General features: G+C 29.9%; 5 protein-coding genes across 5 annotated transcripts; 3 read left to right on the plus strand and 2 right to left on the minus strand.

Moving 5' to 3' along the window:
- Positions 1 to 842: 842 nt before the first annotated feature.
- On the plus strand, positions 843 to 1,483 carry LOC128962849 (uncharacterized). Its single transcript, XM_054309248.1, has 2 exons — positions 843 to 965; positions 1,277 to 1,483. Exons 1-2 carry the CDS (start codon positions 843 to 845, stop codon positions 1,481 to 1,483), a joined length of 330 nt encoding a protein of 109 aa, XP_054165223.1.
- Positions 1,484 to 6,646: 5,163 nt separating this feature from the next.
- On the minus strand, positions 6,647 to 8,698 carry LOC128962620 (cyclin-dependent kinase 9-like). The gene is made up of 3 exons (XM_054309008.1): positions 8,074 to 8,698; positions 7,361 to 7,992; positions 6,647 to 7,271 (listed from the first exon to the last, which is right to left on the minus strand). Exons 1-3 carry the CDS (start codon positions 8,348 to 8,350, stop codon positions 6,759 to 6,761), a joined length of 1,422 nt encoding a protein of 473 aa, XP_054164983.1. The 5' UTR covers positions 8,351 to 8,698; the 3' UTR covers positions 6,647 to 6,758.
- A 1,130-nt stretch (positions 8,699 to 9,828) lies between these two features.
- On the plus strand, positions 9,829 to 11,649 carry LOC128962621 (ras-related protein Rab-2). Its single transcript, XM_054309009.1, has 2 exons — positions 9,829 to 10,642; positions 11,490 to 11,649. The coding sequence occupies exons 1-2, from the start codon at positions 10,100 to 10,102 to the stop codon at positions 11,580 to 11,582; spliced, it is 636 nt and encodes a 211-aa protein (XP_054164984.1). The 5' UTR covers positions 9,829 to 10,099; the 3' UTR covers positions 11,583 to 11,649.
- A 5,273-nt stretch (positions 11,650 to 16,922) lies between these two features.
- On the minus strand, positions 16,923 to 22,153 carry LOC128962850 (transient receptor potential cation channel subfamily M member 1-like). Its single transcript, XM_054309249.1, has 6 exons — positions 22,070 to 22,153; positions 21,744 to 21,926; positions 21,456 to 21,665; positions 18,794 to 21,359; positions 17,526 to 18,711; positions 16,923 to 17,454 (listed from the first exon to the last, which is right to left on the minus strand). Exons 1-6 carry the CDS (start codon positions 22,151 to 22,153, stop codon positions 16,923 to 16,925), a joined length of 4,761 nt encoding a protein of 1,586 aa, XP_054165224.1.
- Positions 22,154 to 22,683: 530 nt separating this feature from the next.
- On the plus strand, positions 22,684 to 24,314 carry LOC128962234 (testis-specific serine/threonine-protein kinase 1-like). Its single transcript, XM_054308594.1, has one exon. The coding sequence runs from the start codon at positions 22,914 to 22,916 to the stop codon at positions 24,126 to 24,128; it is 1,215 nt and encodes a 404-aa protein (XP_054164569.1). The 5' UTR covers positions 22,684 to 22,913; the 3' UTR covers positions 24,129 to 24,314.
- Positions 24,315 to 24,385: the final 71 nt, after the last annotated feature.

The following is a 24,385-nucleotide window of genomic DNA, read 5'->3' on the forward strand; positions in this document are numbered from 1 at the left end:
GGTCATATATGGTGTGGTAAACCCTTTTGCATACCAGTGCCACCCCATTGCCCCCATCTATCTCTCTCTCTCTCTCTCTCTCTCTCTCTCTCTCTCTCTCTCTCACTCTCTATACCTAAACACCTGTTAACTGATAGACAAACCTAAAAAAGCTAACCGACTGATGGATTGCGTGTTGTTTTTAAACACCACCACTACTACTATTGAAGAGGAGATATCACATCACATCACACATACATCAAAAAACATTTATTATTTTTATTGTGTGTTTGTTATCTATAAATAAATAGTAAAGAAAAAACTTTTTTATCAAATAAAATAGTTTTCATTTTCAAACAAAAAAATAATTGGTGTTATTATTATTAAAGTTTCAATTTTATACTATAATATAATCGTACTTTAAATTGCTGTGCATTTATAGTACTCATTGTCTATTAGTTTTGTTGGCCTTAACATTGAAATTAAAAAATAAGTTTCACTTTTTATTTTATTTAGTTGTGTGTCTGTGTCTATGTGTTAAAGAGGTTTCAATATTATTAATAAATATTTTTGTTGTTAAATACCTATTATTATAATAATATAATAATAATAATAATAATAAACATATATATAATCAGTGAATTACAGTAGTTTTTTTATTATTTAATTGTGTATTAATTTTTAGTAATAGTTTTAAAAACTGTTTTTTAAAAAAACACTTTTTAGAAACTTTATTATCATTACTATAGAAAAAAGTGTCTTTTTTGTAGTGTTTTTTTTAATAGTAGTTTTAAATATATATATATATTATCATTAATATCGCGCACACTGTACATACTGTACATACTGTTCCCCACACCATAATGTCCTATGTATTAGTATCTACCGATGACTTTCATCGTGGACCGACCCGACTGTCCAGTATTGACCCATACCTTCACGAAAAACTGCCGCTAACTATCATCAAGGATACCATCTTTTATCAGGTATTACTATATTTCTATATTTCTATATATATATATTAATAAAATAAAAGTTGATATTTTACACATACCTACCCTCCTCCCCACCCCCACCCCAATAAATAATTAGGAAATCAATTTCACTATTAATTTATGACTTCCTTATTACCGTATTTTTTATGATTTTTATTTAAACAACAAAAATAGTGCTATTTTTATATATCATATATATATAAAAGTTATTTTAGGTCTAAAAAACAATTTTCTTACATTTTTTTTTTGTTTTATAATTTAATTAATTAATTAAAAACCCGAAAAAAATACTAATTTTTTAGGGCGAATCCCAATACGACCCGCACGGCCGCTACTGGAAGTTTCGTGTAGAGGACGCACCCGTACGGGTGCTCAACAAACTGTTGGACATTGGCTACAAAATCAAGACCGGAAGCTGTCTATCAAATGGCCGCAACTATGACAACCATTCGGGTCACGCCTGGACTCTATACAAGCGGGACATCAAAGAGTTAGACAAAAGCTACTAATTATTTGCTAAATAATAATTATAATTAAAAAAAATTTTTATAAAAAAAACTAATTTTCAATTTACTAATTCATATATACTATACTAACAAATGTTTTTTTTATTTGTTTGTTTTTTTTTGGTTATTAATAATAATAATAATAATTAATAATTAAAGTGATTTGCCCAATGGATTCTGGTATAAATGTAAAAGATTAATTTAATAATAACTAATAATAATAATATACTAACTAATTAATTAACTAATTAATTAATAATTAGTTATGTATTTTATTTATTATAATTTTGTAAATCTAATATTTGATTGTTTAATATTTTTTTTAATTAATGAAAATAATTGTATTTTTCTATAATTATATATATATATATATATATATATACTGTATTACAATAATAATTTACTAACTATTATTAATTAATTATTAATTAATTAATTAGTTATGTATTTTATTTTACTATAATTTTTTTAATGTAATATTTGATTGTTTAATATGTTTTTATTAATGAAAATAATTGTATTTTTCTATAATTATATTATATATATATATTACTATAACTATTTCTATTATATTATTATCAAATTATTTTTTGGTTATTTAGGTTTTTTTGTTGTTTTTTTTATATATATGTATAATATTTTTTGTTTTGTTTAAGTAATATTAATAATTAGTGTAATTTGTGTGTTATGTAATGCTAAGTAATGTAACTTTTTTTTAAAATTGTAAATTGTATTTGTTTTTTAATTTTGTAACAAAAAATTTTATCTAACATTTTTTTTTGTTTTTGTTGTTTATATAAATCTCATTTATCATACTATTATTTTTTTAACATAATTAATTTGTTGAATAAAAAAAATTACTAGAAAAAATACCAAAAATAACATTGTTTGAATTGAATTTAAAAATTTATTTATTTTTCAATATTTAATATCTATATTAAAACAACAACAATAAAAATACAAATAATATTTTATAGTAACAACAAAAATAACATTAATATATCTTTAATATTATATATAAATTTTTAAAAATGATTTTTTAACATAATTAATTTGTTGAATAAAAAAATTACTAGAAAAATACAAAAAAAAACATTGTTTGAATTGAATTTAAAAATTTATTTATTTTTAAATATTTAATATCTATATTAAAACAACAAAAATACAAATAATATTTTATATTAACAACAAAAATAAAACATTAATATCATATATATTTAAAAAAAATTATATTATTATTAATTTATTATATATTATTAAAATTTTCTATTAAATTATATTAATTTAATTTATTATATATTATTAAAAATTTTAATTAAATTATATTATTATTAATTTATTATATATTATTAAAATTTTAATTTAATTAAATTATATTATTATTAATTTAATTCAATAATTATCATTAAAATCTTTGGACTGATAGGAGGATTTGGGGACAAAATTCAATGAAAACTTATGGCGTTTAGGATTGCAAACACTGGCAAACTCTGTAATCTTCATACATACCAGTCCTGAACAACAGGACGACTGTTGTCGGCTGCTATCGACTGTCAGACTGCATGGTTGGCCTAAATCACGGCAAACAACGCACAGATTGCTAACATGATCGCCGGTACGTCGGACGCCGCAACTGGTGCCCGGACAGCACTGTTTGCTTGGACTCATCAGATCGCAGTACTGGCCCTGTAGTTGACATCGACGGCCGGCCTCCAGTTTGGTATCGGATCCTTTGAAATTGATGGATAACCACAAAACAAACACAAAAAAAACAAATCACACATTAATTTATTGATTGATTAAAACTGATTGATTGATTAATTTTGAATACCTTTAATCATAAATGTTAGACAATTATCAGTGAATAGACTGATATCAATGATTATTACTAATAAAATAATTGGCAAAACTTTTTTAATTGAAAACTCCATTCAAATTGTTATTATTATTATTATTATGTTTTATATTCACGTTTTATAAGGCATATTAATTTTTATTAAAAATTATTTATTTTTTTTGTATAAAATATAACAAACTATTTTTAAAATGCAATCATTTCTAAACTCTATATATACTATATATAGTTTATACTATGATATTATAAATGAGAAACTGTTTCTAAAATACTAAACATTTTATATACAGTATATATAATTTTGTACAGAAAAAAAATCAGATAATTTTTTTTATATTTGTACCCAAAAATCAATGCTTAAAGCTTTTTACTGGTTATGATGGTAGTGGTGGTGGGGTATCTATATATAGCATTTTATTTTTTGAAATTAACAAAATAAAAACAATATATAATATATATATATAATAAAATACAACAACAACAACAAAATTGGACGATCCCTATGAACAGCACAGGTATGCCTGAAAATAATAATAATAATAATAATAATAATAATAATAATAAACTTAGGTATGCCATCCAATTCAATATATATATATATATATATATAGAGTATTAATTGATTTATTATTATTAGTGTATAATTTTATTACTTTTTATTTTTTAAGACTATCTAAATATTATGATATATACAGTATATATATATATAAGTATTGATATATATATATAAATACTATTTAATTATTTATTAAATACCGATTAGTGTTAACGTTGTTTGGGTCAACGTTTTTGTTGTTTATATATTTTTTTCCCGTATAATAAATATTATATAACTTTATTTTTAGGAAAATTATTTTGTTGTTTTATTTTATACTGTATAAGTTGTAAACATAAATTTAATTATATATATATTGCTTATACTATTTTTATATTTTGCATTGATTTTTTTTGATTTAAAAAAAACATTTAAAAATAATTTAAATTATACTATATATATATATATATATATATATATATATATATATATATATACTATATATATATATTGAAATAGAAAACAATTATCGTAATACTATGATAAATATTTTTTTATAAATATTTATAATTTAATAATTAAATTAATTCAAAATAATTTCACATATATATATGTGTGTGAAATTATTTTGACATAATATGTATATAAATAATTCAATAAACACTCCTTAAAAAAAATATGAACTAAATAAAGTAAATATTAAAATATTTTTTTTAAAAAAAAACTTATAATTTAATTACAAATTATCGATTAAATAGAAATCAATATAAAAAAATATTTATTTATTTATTTTATTATTATTATAATTTCAATATCATTGCAATATTTATTAGTTTTATTTTTAATTTAATATTCAAGATTTTAAATACAACTAAAATTTTAGTTATTTTTTTTCTCTCTCTCTCTAATAATTAGAAAGTATGTCAAAAGTTGAATAAAATTGATTTTTTTAGAAAAAAATATTATTATTAATTAATCAAAACGGTAGCAAAAATTATTAATTTATTAAATATATTTATAGTTTCACAAAAAAATAATAATTATGTATATATTAAATATATTTTTTGTTTAATAATAAAAAAAAGTATTATTATTAATATATATATATACTGTATATAATATTTTTTAAAGTTTAAGTTCAAAATCTATTATATAAATTAAATTTTTTTTATTTTTAATTATATCACGTTTTTCTTTCAACTTTATTGCGTGACTTTAATAGCCTATTATGTTTAAAATGTTAAAACCTATTGTCTATATATAATATATATATACCCACCAAATGGTTATTAATAATAATATTAAATACCATAATATCATGTGTTGAATGTGATGTATATATATATATATATATAATCACACTTTACGTAAGTAATTAATAGCCACACAAAAAAATATATATATATATATTTAATAAACGTATTGTCGATTAGCAATGCTTTCAATGAGGCAAACAAAATGTATTGAATTGTATATAAAAATTTTAAAATAATTGAAATTAAAAACGCTTTCTATGTTTAGAGACTATATATATGTGTTTTATTTTTTAATTTTTTTTTTTGAAGTACATTATGAATCATATGATAAAATATTTTAAATTAACAATAAGTGTATAAATTGTTTATTAGAAAATAAAAGTTTATATATATATATATACAGTATTTATTACAAAAAAATTTTAAAACTAAAATGTATTTTTTTTGGTTTTAATAAAACAATTAAACCTCTATTAAAACCCATGGGTGCTATGCCTGGGATTAATTTAATAACATGCTTGTCTACCCCACCCACCCCACCCCCATCACCATTTAGGAGGTCCGTATCATCGATTAATAAGCTGATAATAATAAAACAAATACAATATAAAACAATGATAATTAACTACCTGTGCCAATGCTAAAATTAAAATCAATGTAATTAATTAAATTGGTTATTTTTTATATTAATAAACAAAACAAAAAAAATCAATCAATGTGTTTGAAAAATTGATATATTTTATTATAATTATATATGTAAATTTTGCTTTATTTATATATATAATTTAATAAATTATATTTATAATAATCCAATCAGATAATTTTTAATTAATTAATTTTTGCATTAATTTCAACAACAAAAAATATACGCAATCAATATAAATGTATAGCATTTGATAAATAATTATTTTTTCTAAATATTATTATTTTATTTAAATTTATTAGATTACACTGCAATTTATTAATTTAATATTTTAATAATAATAATAATAATGTAATAATTTATTAAAACTTTTTTTTAGTCTCTAAATAAATAATTTCAATATTTTGATAATTTCTAATTTTAATATTATCTAAAATCTAAATTACATAATTATTATTATTATTATTACCGGTATATTAATAGTATTAATAATTTCAGATAATTTCTCAAATATTATACATTAGTAGTTATCACTTAATAATTATTTAAATAAATAATTAAAAAAATGGCAATAATTTATATGTTATTTTTTTCAAACAAAAAAAAAACAAAAATTATCGAATTTAAACAAAAAAATTAGTTTTTTTTATTTAATAATAATAATAATATCATAAATTTATTTGAGATAATAAATAAATTTGTCAAAAATTGTTTTTTTATATATCAAAAAATAATAATAATAATAGTCGTAATGAATTTTACAAAAAACAAAACAAAAATTCATTTAAATTCATTGAATAATAATAATAATATCGTAAAAAAAGTATACAAAATGAAACTACATTTTCATCATAACTACTAGTAATTATATAATACAATATAATATTAATGATAATAATAATAATAACGTTAATTACATAATCATACGGATAATACTCATTACCCGGTAATTAATTGGGTTTTTTGTTGGCGTCTCTCTCTCTCTCTCATTAAAAAACTCTGTCCACATACTGGGCGTCGGCTGCCGATAGTGGCCGCTGTTGAGGATGTACGCCGGCAACACCGTGCGGCGGCGGATGAACGCCGCCAACGACTGGCATCGGCATCGGTGGCTGTTGGCCACCCTGTGCCCGACGTCGAGCGGGTGTCAGATACTCGAACATCGACTGCGAATGTTGGGACAACATTTTCGACAAGTCCTGCGGCATTGGGTCCATCCAGAAAAAGTCGTGATTCAGTGCCGAATCCGAATCCAATCGTTTACTCGGATCCAGAATCAACAGTTTGTCCAACAGATCCAACGCGTACTGACACTTGACGTAGGCTTTCAGTCGTTCTTTGACTTTTCGTTTCTGATTTTTCGGTAAATCTAGTTTATTGTATAGATCTAGTCGTTCGACACCCGGCCATACTTCCGGTGCAATCGAACCGCACAGTTGGCTGATTAGGTTAATCTGATTTTGTTCGGTATTTCCTTGCATTATCGGACTACGGGTCCACATCTATTACGGGTAAAAGGGGATAGACATATAAAACAATAAATTAGATATTTGTCCCATAAATGTTAGAGGAGCTATCACTCCGAGCCTACCTCAGCCATTATACAGCCGGCGCCCCACAAGTCCACTGGTGAACCGTAATTACGTTCGCCGAGCAGCAACTCGGGCGGCCTATACCACAACGTAACCACCCGATTGGTATACCTGTTAGCCTGATTCTTGTTCGACGTCGATATGGCCCGAGCCAGTCCAAAATCGGCCAACTTCAAGGTACCGTTTTTCGTAATCAATATGTTGGCCGCTTTCATATCCCTGTGCAATATTTTCTGGCTATGTATGAAAAACAGGCCATTCAACAGTTGTTGCATAACTTTTTTGATTTCGCCCAACGAAAACTTCACATTAACATTGGACAGTAGGCCGGCCAAGTCATGCTCGCAAAACTCAAACACCAGATAAAACGTAGCCTTATATGCTTTGTTGGCCGCATCGGTAGGTTTCGAGCCTTTGATGTTGTTGTTGTTGTTGGATTCGTTGACAGCAGTTGTCCGACAAATTTCGATCAATGGTACAACGTTTTCGTGTTTCAATAGCTGAAGTATCTTAATCTCGCGTAAGGCAGTGATCGGGAACCCCTCCTTCTCGTTCTCCATCAATACCTTCTTCAGGGCAACAATTTTTCTCGTCTGCTTGTGTTTGGCTTTGAATACTTCGCCGAAAGTACCTGAAGATTGCAATTGATTGGATTGAATGGTTAGTTGTCTGTGGATCTGATCAAGTGATAAACAAACACAATAACACAAACCCTGTCCTATTTTGGCCACTTTGTCATACTTGGAAACGTCGTCGCAAAACGGATACTCAAAGTCGTCCAACAGTGGCGGCTGTTGTTGTCCACTACTACCGCCACTACCACCACCACCACCACCGCTACCGCCGCCGCCACTGTTACCATTGCCACCACTGCCGCTGCCACCGCCGCCGCCGCCGGTCGTTGTTTTATTAACAATAGTAGTCTGAGTGGCCATAATCATCGGCGGCATAGATCCGCTACCGCTTCCGCGGCTGTCATGTGAAGACATTTTTTTTTGATAGATTGGTGGCCAACACACAAATACACACGATAGCTAAGTGTATGTATTAATCCGATAACTATGTCCGCGACCGCACACGGTATCGGTATTTACAAAATAAAACTTCAGTTTTATTAGCGGTAAACACTGGTCACAACCACTGATGGCCGCATCCGGTCAGACAAACCAATCGGACGGACGGACGGATTATAAACACCAATTGATTTTGTTGTCTGTTTTCTGACCGAAACTTTTTCCCGAAACCCGATTATTATTACCGACGAAAATATCAACAAAAAAAATCTAATAATAATAACAACACATGTTATCTGAAAATACAATTCACTGATTATGTGACCAATTGTTTGATTGATTTGATTGAATCCCTGAATATTAATACATAGTTGTTATGTAATGTTTATAATATAGATATTATTATTTTTTTGTATATATAAAAGGGTAGCAAAAAAAATTTGTAATAATATTTGTAACGTTTTATTTGAATTGTTGTTTTCAATAGTATTTCTATACAGTCTTTCATCAGTAAATCAGGTATTTTTGGTGCAACTATTCATATAAGACGTGACGCGCGAAATAAAAACTATTTTGTAATAATTATTTCGAAATTATATATTTTTTTTATCAATTTTTAAGTATTTTTAGTTTTTATATATAGTTTTAGTTTGTTTTTTATCACTAGTTATCACTAATTATTATATTGTTTTGCAAACGTTTTTATTTTATTATTATTATTATTATTATCTATTTATTTATTTATATTTTTCTAATCAGTTTTATTGAACTATATATATATATATATATATATAAAAAATTATTGTCAATGAACTTGAAATTTTCAATTTATTATTATTTATCAAATTTTTATATAATATTACTGATAACTAAAAATTAAATAAACATTAAATTTTTAAAAAACTTAAAAAATATTTATTTAACTTATTATATGAGATAATAATAATATTAAAAATGTAATTTTTCTGTCAATATTTTTCTATTAAAATATTTCTAAGTAAATATTGTTTAATAGTAAAAAATATATATTTAATTAATTAATTAATTGGCTAGACAATTTTTAAAAAAATTATATATTATCAACATGTGTCAATTTTTTTTTAAATAATTTATTTATTACTAAAAGTAACTTGATGACTTTTTGTTGTTGATTACATAATTAGTTAACTTACTAAAAAAAAAATTAATTTTTTTAAATAATGTTTTACCCATTCAACCTACCAGTGCTCTACACTAAAACAGTGTTTAACAAAATTTTTAATTTTTTAATTATTTTAAAAAAAATAATTTAAAAAAAATATATAATAGAAGTGTACGTCATATATGAATAGTTTGATTGTTTGTTTGTTTGTTTGTATATTGAATACTAAAATGTCTGTCATATGATGTGTTGACGACTCAAACATATAATAAATACATTAAATAAAAACTGTTTATACAGTAAATAGTATTGAATACAGTATTGAATGAAACACTTGTTTATTATATTATATAAGCATTTAATAAGTGATTCATTCATTGCATTCAATACTATAGTAACTATCGAGACATACGTTTGTGTTGTTGAGGACACTGACTGACTGCTGACCACTTGATTACCGAAGCTATTTGCTGACCAATTGAGCCGTGTGTTTGCCTGTGTGTGTGTCCAACCAACCAAACCAACTAACTGACTGACTGACCAAATCAACTCCCGCGCGAGATCAACCCGTGACCACCAACAACATGTCGTACGCCTATCTATTCAAATACATAATCATCGGCGACACTGGTGTCGGTAAATCGTGTCTACTCTTGCAGTTTACCGACAAACGTTTCCAGCCGGTACACGATCTGACCATTGGTGTGGAATTTGGTGCCCGTATGATCACTATCGACGGCAAACAAATCAAACTCCAAATATGGGATACGGCCGGCCAGGAAGCGTTCCGATCGATTACCCGATCGTACTATCGCGGAGCGGCCGGTGCACTGTTGGTCTACGATATTACCCGACGGGATACGTTCAATCATTTGACTACTTGGCTGGAGGACGCCCGACAACACTCCAATAGCAATATGGTTATTATGTTGATCGGCAATAAGTCCGATCTGGAGTCCCGTCGTGAGGTCAAGAAAGAAGAAGGCGAAGCTTTTGCTCGGGAACACGGATTGATTTTTATGGAAACATCAGCGAAAACGGCGGCCAATGTCGAGGAAGCGTTCATCAATACGGCCAAAGAGATCTACGAGAAGATACAGGAAGGCGTCTTCGACATTAACAATGAGGTAATCAAACCATATGATTGGTTAGGTTTTTTTGTGGCCACCAATTGGTGTCCACTGTCTATCTGTTTGTCTGTGTGATTGTCAATATGTTATCAACAAAAACGGACAGTAATTGGTAGACCAGTCAGCCATTGACTTAACAGATAATTTGTTGTTGTTTTTTTGTGGCCACCAATTGGTGTCCACTGTCTGTCTGTTTGTGATTGACATATGTTATCATCAAAAACAGGCATTAATTGGTTGATGAGTTAGACCAGTCAGCCATTGACTTAACAGATAATTTGTTGTTGTTTTTTTGTGGCCACCAATTGGTGTCCACTGTCTGTCTATCTGTGTGTTTATGATTGTCATATGTTATCCACAAAATTACGGGCAGTAATTGGTAGACAAGTTAGACCAGTCAGCCATTGACTTAACAGATAATTTGTGGATTTTTTTTGTCGCCAATTTGTGTCCTTTATGTCTGTCTCCCTGTCTGTGTGTTTGTGTCTGTCATTTCTGATCCTATCAACTAAAATATGTCATCAAAAATAATAATAATAAAGAAGTTATGGTTGGGATAGCATCTGATGGATAGATGGATGACATTTACAGTATAGTTGTTTGTGTGTGTGTGTGTGTGTGTATGTGTATGTGTGTATGTATGTATGTATGTGTGTGTGTGTGTGTGTGTGTGTGTGTGTGTGTGTGTGTGTGACATATGCTATCACTTAGGCTAACTAACTGATTGCATGATTGGATATTTTGAGTTAATTTGTTTGTCAATTGTTTTGTTGATAATTATATGTTAATAATTTGATTTAAAAAAAAAACTTATTGTTTGTTTGTTTGATTTTTTTTATAATAGGCAAACGGTATCAAAATAGGACCCCAACATTCACCGACCAGTTCATTACCGACTGGTAGCCAGGGATCTAATCAGGGAAGTGGTTGCTGTTAAAAGTGTGTGTTTGTGTGTCAATCACTAACCTAACAAAATATATATATAAATATATATATATATTAGTTTATATATATATTGAATATGTTTGTCTGATTATTATCTAATTAGTAATTAATTTATTTTTGGCGATTTTAAAAATTAATTCAATTGTCATTGATTATTATTATAAATTGTGAATTATTATTATTATTAATTATTATTATATAATAAATATGTTATATATTTTATTATTATTAACTCTATATATTTTCCATATATTATTTTTATTATTATTATTATGATTATATCACTCACTATATTATTATTATTTAAGTTTTTTTTAAATTGTGTAATTGTAATTTAAGTTTGAAATTTTAATTTTTCATAAATTTATTAACTTTTAAAATTACTTTTACACAGTCAAACCCCACCCCCACCACAAATTAATTATTAGTATTTGATTATTAATAGTATAGATAGTATTACTTGTATTAACTGTACGACAAAAAAAACATTGATTTATTTTTTAGAAAAAAAATTAGTAGTAATTATTTAATTAACTTTGTCTTTAATGTAGAATTTGTGAAATTTTAAAATGGTTTTTATACCCCCACCCACACCTCCCATTGAACCCCTTAAGTATATATATATATATACTCAAAGTTATTAAAAAAATATTTTATAAATAAAAAACAAAAAAACACTTTTTCAATGAATGCACACATTTAACTGTAATGTAATAATTGATTTGATATTTTTTATGTTTGTTTGTTAATTATCGTAAAAATTTTAATTATCGTAAATTTTTTTTTTTGAATTATGATTTATATTTTTAAAAAATTAATTTGAATTTATATTTCACTACTGAAAAAAAACAAAATTTAATAATAAGTTTTAACTGTATTTGTGTTTATTATTATTATTATTTGCTAACCTATTGATTATATTTATAAAGCCATTTTATATATTTAATATATTATATATATATACATAAATTGGTTTTTAATATATATAAAAAAAAAATTTCTAAATATATTCAATATATATATAATTTTTAAATGTTTATTATTATTCATATATATATATATTGATATAATTAACTTATTAACTATTATTAACTAAAAAAAATAAATAAAAATAAATCACTAGTCAATGTATTATTTTATCAATTTATTTCTTAATACTGTATAACTACCCGTGTATTTAAACAAAACAAAACAAAAAATACAATTATATTTAAAAAGATAATTAATTATTATATAATAGTTATAATTAAATAAATTATATAAAACAAATTGATTGATCGATTGATTAATAAGTAAAAACAAATTGTTTAAACATTGTATTTACATTCCATTATATAATAATAATAATTATATGCTATATATATATATGTATAAAAAAAATTTGATGATTTTATTAAAAAGTAAAATTTTTTTTGAAACTTAAATTAATTTTTCAATTTTTTTTGATTGATTGATTGATATTTCCTTTTATATTATATAAAAAAAATTACCGGTATATATATATTTTTTTATTGATTATTTATTTTTAAAAAATTTAATATTTTATAACTATATAGCATTTTTTTAAAGTATAGGTATTATCTTACGATTTATTATTATTTTTTTTAATAATAATTTTTTATCAATTTTTTTTACTTTTTAAGATATCGCCATACGGTAAGTATGGATATCAATACTGGTATATATAGTATATATATATAGTATATAATATCATGTATTAGTAGTGTATATATCAAAAAAATATTGATTATTATTTTCTGGTATTTATATAACTATATTATCTATTTGTGGGAAAGTTATTAACGAAATTAATAATAATAATAATGTAATACAATATATAAATACAATTTAATAGTTGTATTTAGAGAGAGAAAAAAATTAATGTTTAATAATGTTTACCGTATTATATATGATATTAATTAATTAATGTATTTTATTAGCAAATATATGATATTGTAATATCATATAAATTATTATTATATATGATATAAGTTTTATCTATTAATCATATATTTACAGATAATATATATTTTTGAAATATATTGTTGTATTTTTTTGTCTACTATTAAATCTAATACTAAATGTTTTTTTTAAAATTTATTATAATAATTATTATGCATCAAAAAAATTATCTTGCTAAAGTTTGATTTATAAAAAAATTAAATAAATTATTTAGATTTTTAATAAAACTATACATTTATTATAATAATATATTTTTTTAAAATTAACACAAAATATCTCTAAGATAATAATAAATAGCAACAAAAATAATATCCAATTTTATAATAGAAATATTATTAAACAAAAAAAACTAATTAAAAAAATATTAAAAATAATTATTAATATATATTTTTAAGTATTTTCGGGGAAAATATATAATTATCGTAATTTTTATTATAATTATTTTTTTATGTTAGAGTAATCTATTAAAAATAATAATAGTTACACAAAATTAGGGAAAAAATTGATTTGAAAGCAATATTTTTTTTATATAATAATTTGATTTATTTTCTGAATTTTTTTTTAATTTATTGATAGAAATTTTAGACTAACAATCAATAGATATAAATATATAAATAATTTTATTTATGTAAATACACATAACGTTTAACAGTGTAATAACATTAATAAAAAAATTATTTATTATAAAAAAAATAAAATTAAAATTAAAAAAGTTTTTAAACTTTGCGCCCAATTTTCAATGCTAACAATTTTGTTGTCACTGTGTGTTGTCAATGACAACCAACCAACCAAACAATCAATAAATTAGTTTCTATAACAACCAAACAAATCTATTGCTTAAAAAATTGTTAGATTATATTCAAAACCAAAACTATAGTAGACGCCACCCACACAAGCACATAGATTACACTTAATATATATACATTCAAATAAAATAATATGTATAATAACTATGTATAACATCATAAATCTATGATTTGTAAAAAAACTCCGCCCCCTATAAACATTAAACACTACTAATATTGCCGGCATATACTGTACTAACTATTATATACCTTTAAGTTGCTGTAGTTTTTAGCCTTTTATGTTTCAAAACTAGTATTTTTTAAACATTTTTATAAAAATCAATATTAATAGTTTAATATAAATATTTTCTGAGTATTAAGGAATTTAGTTGGGAATATTTTTTTACTTCAGGAATTTATTGGGAATTTATAAGGAATTTATTGTGAATTTATAGTAAATTTTTTTTTGGGGGGGGGAATATATAGACATTTTATAGGAAATATTGTGCATAACAAATATTTTTTATTAAATTTATCATTTAAAATAACTTTATTATAATTTTTTTCAAATATATGTATTCATAATTATTTTACTACTATATATTTTATAATATATTTTTTGTAAATAATTTTTTTCTAAAAAAATTATTATTGTTTTGGTTTTGAATATAATCAAACAGTTTTTTTTAAATTAGCAATTGATTGGTTGGTTGGTTGTTATGGAAACTATAATCAATAAACAAACAAACAATAAAACAATGTTTTGTTTTTTGGCGGCAAATGTTTTGCTATTATTAACTGTATTTCAATTCAATTCAATCACTCAATGGATTATCAATCACTTTAACGGTTCCCAAATCATCGGTAACTAAAAAAAATGTCACCAAAACTATCGCTGACAGTCACTGGCAGTCAACACAATCGGACAGCCGCTGGCGGTCAGCGGCAATCAGCGGCGAATCGGGTCTTTGCCCAGTTGTCGCCCAATTTGCTGCACACTTATGGCCGATGTCCGCAACGATCGCAACTAACCAAACGTATACGCGTGACGGCCATTTCGGGTCTGGCCTCGAGTGACCGCTATCGACAACTGGTCGAACTGGCGGACAATTCCTCGGCCGATACTGTCGACCGTTATGTCCAACATCTGGATCTGATCGCTGTTGACGACTTGCGCCGACAACCGCTTAGTCGACTACAGGCTCGCCATCCTCTCAGACATATATCGCGCGTACGTTTGCGTCCGAAATCGGTGTCCATATTGACGACGGCCAACAACAACAAGCCAGAGTCAGCCGCCGCTGCCGTTAACGCCAACACTGTCGTCGACATCAACGGTCTCGAGCTATCGGCACATCTGCGGCGTCGATGTTTCGCTAGCGTCGAGTCGCTTACCGCTGACCAGATTGCCGCCAGTTTAGCCAATGTGGACACCTATTGCGATAACAAAGATCTAAAATTTGCCGAACTGGTCAAACCAATCGATGGTCACACAGCTGACGGTGATGAGGATGATGGTGTCAATAGTGGCCGTATTGGTCGTATTGTTGTCGCCGACAATAAGGCAATCAAACAAACGGCTGCCACAGTTGCCGTCGCTGACAATAAGGTGTCCAAACAAACGGCTGCCAGAGTTGTCGCCGACAATAAGGTGTCCAAACAAACGGCTGCCAGAGTTGTCGCCGACAATAAGGTGTCCAAACAAACGGCTGCCAGAGTTGTCGCCGACAATAAGGTGTCCAAACAAACGGCTGCCAGAGTTATCGCCGACAATAAGGTGTCCAAACAAACGGCTGCCACAGTTGTCGCCGACAATAAGGTGTCCAAACAAACGGCTGCCACAGTTGCCGCTGCCGTTGCCGACGTGTGTCCCAAATGTAAGGCTAAGCTGTTGAACAACATTACTAGTAATGGTGTCCGATCTCTAAGACAACGACAACGATCTCATTTGTGTCCAAAAACAAAGCAAAAGTAATGAACCAAATAGTGTGAGTGATATCTTTTGATGTCTTTATTAAAAACAAAAAAAAAGTTTTTAGTTTTATTTTTATAGTTTTTTTATAGTTATTTTTTGTTTAAATTTATATTTTTAAAAAAAAAGTTTTGTTCAGTTATTATGAAAATATCTTATTATTTTTTTTTTTGGTGCCAATTATGATATGTTAGTCTATTTTTTTTTAATAATTTATAGTATTATTGATATTTACCGTAATATTTATGGATATAATTTAATAATTAGTAAAACTTTTTATAGATTTAAAAAAATTTTTTTTTTATATAATCACTTACTGTATTAGGAGATAAAATAATAATAGGATTTATTTTTTTTATTTATATAAATATATTTTTACAAAATCTTATGGATTTTAAAGTCGTTAAAACTATAATAATAATGATAACAATTATAATTATACATATTTAACATATTTAGAGATAATTATGATATATATAACATAAATATAAATATTTTATTATTTTTTTTTTGATAAATATATGATAAAAAAAATAAATAAATAGCAAACTATTTATATAAATATATATTATATTTGTTTCTTATTATTATTATATCTTATATTATATATACGTTAACAACGGATACCGACATCAAGTTTATCGATAATATCTTGAATAACCTTCGAGTGGCTCAACGATAGACAATAGAAAAGATTTTCGCTAACATCTCGCCAATCGACCGAATCACTCATATGATCATTGATATTGATATTGTGATGGCTATAGTGTATGTGCCATAACTCCAGTTCCTTCCAAGCATTGTCCGTATTCAACGGATCATCGAAATAGCCTCTCATCAGTTGTTCAGAACGAAAAGTCTTTTGCTGTTGTGGTGGTAGTGATGGTTGTGATTGTTGTCCCTGTTTTTCATCCAACGAACCGAACCATTCAATCATTGTCTCCGATTTGGTCCAATTCCTTAGTTTTTCGTTATCAATCTTAAACATGGATTCAATGCCACCGTATTGAAGATCGCCTGATATGAATCGTTCAATAAGTGATACATTATTATTATTATTTTGATTGTTAGTGTTGTTGTTGTTGTTGTTGTTGTTCTTGGGATCCATTACTTCGACCATTACTTCCAATGATTCAAATTTCTTACTATTTTTTGAGTGATAATAGTTTTATTTTTGTAAAAATGTGAAACATATTGAATAATTGGGGGTAAATACCGGGTAATAACTGTCATAACATAATGATTGGGTCCCCATCTTAACAACGATCCGCGACCTCTCAGTCCAGTCCTACCAAACGGATTAATCGGTATGACATTGTCTTCCAGTTTATAGATAATCGACTGATTGTTGTTCAACCGATGCCACGATTGACGATCAATGCAAACACCGGCTCCGGAAACTGTCTGCTGATTCCATTGGAAAACCGGTAGCTTTCGGCTCAAGTGTTCAGGTTTTTCAAAATTTGACTCTTTCAGGGCTAGGATATTGGTGTCGGTCCAGTCGCGTACCGTTGGCCGCATTTCCGAACGGGGTTTACTGTAGGCAATCGGATCGTAGTCGCACCACAACACATGCCACGAAACATATTTATCGGGAACCGGATATCGATGGACATCTGTTCCCGGATATGGCGAATGTCTGGATAGTACGTGAAGTTTTTGTTGCCGACACAACTCAGACACCGACGCCGACGATGACCTACTAGTTGTCGACAAATGTTTCAGTGATTCCAATAAGACAAACGACTGCTGAATAGATCTTTCCATTTCCGATGTCCGGCCCATCAGTTTCCGTAGTTGTCGTCTCTGGTATTCCAGTTCTTCGCTCATGGCTTTCGTCATTTCCCATTGTTTTGTACACAAATTGTGTTCATTGTCTTTCAATTGTTTATCATCGTATACCTGTGTGGCCAATATCTTCAGATAGGCATAGTCTTCATCGGTAACCAATTTCATATGATCTTCAGTTTTATTCAGTCTAACTTTGTTTTGTTTATCACAACAACAACAACAACAACAATAGCCATAATAACAGATACAACAAAATCGTCGACAAATCCAATAGATATAGTAGAAGATATTCAACGGCGGCGGCAACGGTGCTCGGGTAACAAAATCAATGACCAGTCCGTATCGTTGACTTTTCCATATGCTGTCCATATCGGTCGTATGTTTGACAGCGCTGGCCGCAAATATGGCCGATAGCAGTGTCATCAGTATAACTTTCAACAATACCAGATAACCCATACCGAAAAAGTATGGCCACAAACCAGTTACCCGACATTCCTCAGTGTTGTATATACTGGCCGTACATGTCTGCTGCTGTTGCTGCTGATGATGACTGTCTTGTTGTTGTTGTTGTTGTTGATCCCATCGATTGTTTTCTTCGCAATTCATGTCAACTATTGTATGTATAAAAAAACAAAATAAAGATTATATGATTATAACAAATGATTTATTGCCTATTCTTGAAGTGGAACTGACCCTCGAGTTCGCGGACATAGTTGGAGAATAGGGTGAAGAATGCTCTGTGAAATGTTCGCCTAAATAGTTCATAATTGATGGACAAATCGGGATATAATAGCGACTGAAGTACAACACCGAAGCTAATCATAACGAGTATCGATAGTCGGATAAAGTTTAAGAAGTCGACGAATAACATGATTTTCAACCGATAGAGTAGTGGCCCGAGAGTGGCCGATATCGGCAGGAATACGGTAAACAGTACATAGTAGGCGTGCAATAGTGCCAAACACATCATTACTTTTTCGGTATAGGCATCGGTAGTTGTATACCAGTAGATCAGTCGACCTCTGATATAATACATGAGAAATGTCGACTGAAATATCATTTCGCAAACTCGGGACTTATTGTTATAGTAGTTGGCATTTCGTTGGCCAATCAGATAGGTTTGCCGACATTGGTCGACAACAATCAAGGCTGTCCACACACTGACCACCAGATCCAGATAGAAGTGTCCGCATCGCGGATACAGTACGGCTACGCTGAAGATGGATAAATAGAATGTATAGAAAAACTGGTAGTTCCAGAATTTGGTTATCGGTGCCGTCCAGGTGTAGTACATGATGGTCATCAACGGTGTCGATGATTGGTACGTCTTGTACAGTGGTCGAGGTGGCGGCGATGATAATGATCGTTGATTTTCTTCACTAATATTAGGTATTTTCTTGGGAAGCGGTGGCGGCGGCGGCTGTGGTCTCTTCATCTTCTTCTTCATTGCTGGACTTTTATTATCGTCATTAGCTGATCCATCATCCGATTGATGATGAAATACAGTGGCGTCAGGTTTGCTGTTGTTGTTGTTGACAACCCTGATCCAGAAGTATGCCGGCAATACCAGATAGGCTGATGTCAGCAGTTTGAACATCGATGGCAACCGAAAGATACCGATCCGGACTTCTCGGACGGCAATATGACCGTAGATCTGATTGGTCAGACGTCGCTGACACGACGGATGAATGAAAAACGTTTTGAATTTACCGAAAGCCGCCAAATCCAAGGCTGTCCGCGAATTCCAGTCGCGCGACGACTCCACTAGAATTCGTTCGGCTCGTACGGCACTGTCTTTGTAGACCAAATCCAATACACTGATGGCATAGTCGATGAATATCTGCGATTCTTCCAGCAGTTGATCGCATAGCTGTTGATCGCCGCCGCCAACAAACCAGGACATCCGTTTGTAGGACAGGGCTATAATCAGTGCCAAATGTATCGGTTGGTCGGAATATCGCCACAAAATGTGAACCAATTTCTTACGAAAGTCCATAACCGCCCACAAGACTACAATTTCCAATGCCTTACGTTCGGCTTCGCGTTCGCTTTCCTGCGGATATTGTTCAGTAACAAACAGATCCAGTTCCTCTTGGGTAACAAATCGGTCGACACCGCAACAAACACTGACCAAATAGTTGAACTCACGGCTCAAAAAATTTTCGCTATCGTCCTGTCGCTGGTCGACACTTCGGCCGAGAATTGCTTCCCAACAGACTGTCTGGAAAAAGTCTTTCGCATGAATCGATCGAAACATTTGGATCAATGTTTTCGGTCTAACAAACGATCGTAATTTGAATTTCTGCGACAGAAATAGATCGACAAATTTCCATCGATTACTTCGGATCAGCGACTCTTCGAACAGCGACTTCTCGTTGTTGAGTGAATACGTGGGATCTTTGGTCAGTACTTGACTGCGGGCTACTTCCGGACAGTTCCAGTCGATACACAATTGCAAGTCTTTGTGTATGAGTGCAGCCGATTCTTCAGCCGTCATCTGATGTCTGTCAGCCGATTGTTGTTGTTGTTGTTGTTGTCCATCGGTTTCACTATTGATATCGTCGACCGTATCCGATGTACTATCGTTTCGTTGCGACCGAAACAGTGCCGACAGTAGATATTCGGTAAGATTTTCCAAATTACACGAATAAGTGTCAAACATATTGATAATTGTCATATAGTTTTGGCCGTTCGGCTGACGACTCAGACGAATCGATTCCAGTATTCGGTGGCGAAATGTTTTCAACAGTACCCGATTGTCCCGCAAATTGCCAAACGTTTCGCCGATACGTAGGGTTAGCTCCGGTTTCAGATAGGTTTCGACAAACTCTGTATTCCAGACATTCATACACCGATCGCGTGTCTCGATGTCGGCGAAAGCTAGCAAATCGGCCAAACCTCCAGTTCCGCGCAACACAACTACCGGCAGTTCCTGTCGGATGTGATTCAACACAAGACGGGCGCACTCGTAGCCGCCGTTCATCAGTATGGAAACGACTGGTACTTCGCTGGTCTCTATCGAACACAGATCCGGATCTAATACCTGTCCACTACCACCACCGCCGCCGCCGCCACTCTGAAGATGTTTTTGGTTGAGCGACAAAAACGATATAAACTTATTGATAAACTCATTAACACCGCACTTGTCCTCCGATTTGTCTTTAATCAGTATATAATGACTCAAATATGGCTGCAATTCATACTTTTTCTTTGAATTGTTGCTTCGGTTGATACCACCGCTGGTTATTGTTATTCTTGGCTGTCAATGGAAAAGTGTATCAACAAACAAAAAATTGTTAGCACCGGTAGTAGTAGTAGTAGTAGTAGTAGTAGTAGTAGTAGTTGTAGTGATTACCTGAGCGCTTGTGGTAATTGTTTGCAAATATTTCAGATTATCTTCGTTGACAATACCAATAAAGTTTGATTTTGCAAACGATTTTTCGCTATTGATGGCCATCTTGTACTTGATTTCGGTAGTATAGTCGTGTACGGCGTCGCCAATGATAGCCGTAGCGCCGATATCTATGCCGTTAGTAATTAACCACATATTGGTATTTTCGGCGGCCTTTCGGATCAATCAATCAATCAATTAAGTAATAATTTTTAATCTCTCTCTCTCTCTCTCTCTCTCTCTCTCACTTACATTCATTAAACCCTTTTGAAAGGCTCTGATCTGTTGTTTATTCTTCCAGTTATGAATTGGTCCGCAATTTGACAAAACAATGACCACTATCTTCGGATTCCTTAGCGACCACTCTTTGTGTACGACTTCGCGAACCAATTGTTCAATATCTACACTATCTTCACACCTGACCATTGGTTTACCCTTTTTTTTAAATAAAGACAGACAACAACAATAACAACTAAAATTTAGTAATCATTAGCTCAGTTAGCTTTTCGCTAACTAACTAATCATTTGATTGATTGACCAGAAAAAAATTAATTAATTTTTTTTAAGTATTTAAATACCTGTTTATTCAAGTCATCCGAGTCTTTGAAATAAAGTGAACCTAATTGTAGTATTTTTGGACAATTTTTCATCACTTTTTCCATAAGTTTTATTTATACAAAAAAAATAATTATTAATTTGTTTCAATAGGAGATTCAAATTAAAAACAAATATATAATTATAAGAGAGAGATATACAGAGATAATCACAAATTTATTTTTTAATAAAAAAAAATTTACATTTAATTCACAGAATTTATTGTATAATCAATATTCTGTTAATTTTTTTTAAAAAAAAATACAATAATTATTAGTATAAACACAACAATATATATATAACTATCATAACTGTATTAATAAACAATAATACATTGAATTATAATTTAATCTATAAATTTGATTATTTTGATTTTCACGCACTTATTTAATTGAAATTAATTAAATGTTTTAATTATTATTATTGTTAATATAGCGAGATTAAACAATTTATAATAATAAAAAATTTAGTACTAATAGACTATATCTAATAATAGGTATATTAATTAATAATGATATCATATATATGTAAATTCAAATTTAAAAAATCAAAAATTTTTTTACCCCCAAAAAAATAAAATCAGTTATCAATTATTATCCGTTACATTATTAAGTCATTAATCAAACATTTCATTTTCGGTCAGTTTAGACAATCAAACAAACAGTTTTTTTCATTTCAATTTACAATCGGTAATCAATCAATCAATTAAATCAAATCAAATCTAAGATTTAATAAAAAAAAACGACAATTTTTGGATCAAACAAACAAAAAATCAGTTTTCAATTGATTACTACTACTACTAATCGACACTAAAAAACAACAGAAAAGATGCCGTTTTATACCAAACGAATGGTTAGATTCTTGGAGGGAAAAGAAGGTAAACATAAACGAAAACACAGTCACAACAAACCAGAGAAAGGCCTACGAATAGCGCCGTCAACTGTTGGCGCTGACGGTGGCGGCGGTGGCAGCAGTTCGGCCAAAAGCGGAGTCAAGGGTAGTAGTGTTGGCGGCGGTGGTGGCGGTGGCAGCACTTCAGGTGGCAAACCATCAGAGGCTGAAGTACTCACTGCCGAACCCAAAGAGCAGATCCCAGACAATGCTTTCGATCAGAAAAAACTACAGTTCATGAAGACTATGCTGAAGGCAGCGGTCGATCGGATCGACAAAGAAAAGGCTTCCCTCCCTGTCAGCCATCGATACTTTAGTCGCTATGCCATTCAAACGGATAAACTTGTTGCCGAAACGGCCGCCTGTAAGGTATACAAAGCCCAACACCAGGACTTCAAAGACAACGTATTGGCCGTTAAGACCTATGAAGGCGAACACGGCATCGACGGTAACGGTGCTGTTTGGCTGAAAATACTGAGAATTTTAGGTAAAAAACATCCGAATGTTATCCAAACGTGGGATGTGTTCTTCAGTCCCGAAGAAAACAACAAACTATTGATTATCCAGGAGTTGGCTAACAAAGGATCGCTGGCCACACATTTGAATAGCAATCAAGTGGACGAAAAACAAGCGGGCAGTTGGCTGTGGCAACTGCTCAAAGCTATCGACTACTTGGGCGACGTCGGTGTCAGCCATCGATCCATTCAACCGAAACACATACTATTGACTAACAAAGATCTCAAACTCAAACTAACCGGTTTTGAATCGGCGGCCGTCTACTGGGATCCGGTAAAAGAGGACATCAAAAACGTTGCCTGCGTTCCCCTTGAACAGCGGCCAACCGATCCCAATGCACCGTCATTTCAGGCGCCCGAAGTTTACGGCGATCCGGCCAAAGAAGAATTCGATCCGATGGTCGCCGACGTCTGGTCTATCGGTGCCACGGCTTACTATATGCTGACCAAACAATATCCGTACGATATATCCAAAGTGGATACCATTTCGGCTGATATTCAATCAAATATCTCGAAAATTCAGGGCATCAGCGATGATGGTAAGCGATGTCTATCGGAAATGTTGAAACCGACGGCCACTGAACGCAAATACATCGACAAACTCATGTCCGACCCGTGGCTCAAAGGATTCAGATAGATTGTGGTCAGTCGTGTTTGTCATCTTCAGAGACACTTCATCGGTGGTCAATCCAGTCATCAAATATATATATATATATATACAGTATATATATAGTTAGTAATTAACTTTTTTTATTACATTCACAACTAACCAAAAAAACAGCCAAATTGTCCTCTTATTGATTGATTGATTGAATGAAAAAAAAATGATATTAAAATCCATTTAAAACTTTGATATCAATTGTTTGTTTGTTGTCTTAAATTTCAATCTATAAA

This window comes from Oppia nitens, unplaced genomic scaffold, assembly GCF_028296485.1.
Source record: "Oppia nitens isolate AA-2021 unplaced genomic scaffold, nextdenovo-longstitch-racon4-pilon3 scaffold6_pilon_pilon_pilon, whole genome shotgun sequence".
Lineage (NCBI taxonomy): Eukaryota > Metazoa > Arthropoda > Arachnida > Sarcoptiformes > Oppiidae > Oppia > Oppia nitens.

Coding starts and splice junctions, on each gene's coding strand:
- LOC128962849 (XM_054309248.1), top strand. CDS start 843: ATGTCCTATGTATTAGTATCTACCGATGACTTTCATCGTGGACCGACC. Junction 966..1,276: donor AGGATACCATCTTTTATCAG/GTATTACTATAT, acceptor CTAATTTTTTAG/GGCGAATCCCAATACGACCC.
- LOC128962620 (XM_054309008.1), bottom strand. CDS start 8,350: ATGTCTTCACATGACAGCCGCGGAAGCGGTAGCGGATCTATGCCGCCG. Junction 7,993..8,073: donor AGTGGCCAAAATAGGACAGG/GTTTGTGTTATT, acceptor TGCAATCTTCAG/GTACTTTCGGCGAAGTATTC. Junction 7,272..7,360: donor CCGGCTGTATAATGGCTGAG/GTAGGCTCGGAG, acceptor TACCCGTAATAG/ATGTGGACCCGTAGTCCGAT.
- LOC128962850 (XM_054309249.1), bottom strand. CDS start 22,153: ATGGAAAAAGTGATGAAAAATTGTCCAAAAATACTACAATTAGGTTCA. Junction 21,666..21,743: donor TTCAAAAGGGTTTAATGAAT/GTAAGTGAGAGA, acceptor TTGATCCGAAAG/GCCGCCGAAAATACCAATAT. Junction 17,455..17,525: donor GTTATGACAGTTATTACCCG/GTATTTACCCCC, acceptor CTCAAAAAATAG/TAAGAAATTTGAATCATTGG.
- LOC128962234 (XM_054308594.1), top strand. CDS start 22,914: ATGCCGTTTTATACCAAACGAATGGTTAGATTCTTGGAGGGAAAAGAA.
- LOC128962621 (XM_054309009.1), top strand. CDS start 10,100: ATGTCGTACGCCTATCTATTCAAATACATAATCATCGGCGACACTGGT. Junction 10,643..11,489: donor TCTTCGACATTAACAATGAG/GTAATCAAACCA, acceptor TTTTTATAATAG/GCAAACGGTATCAAAATAGG.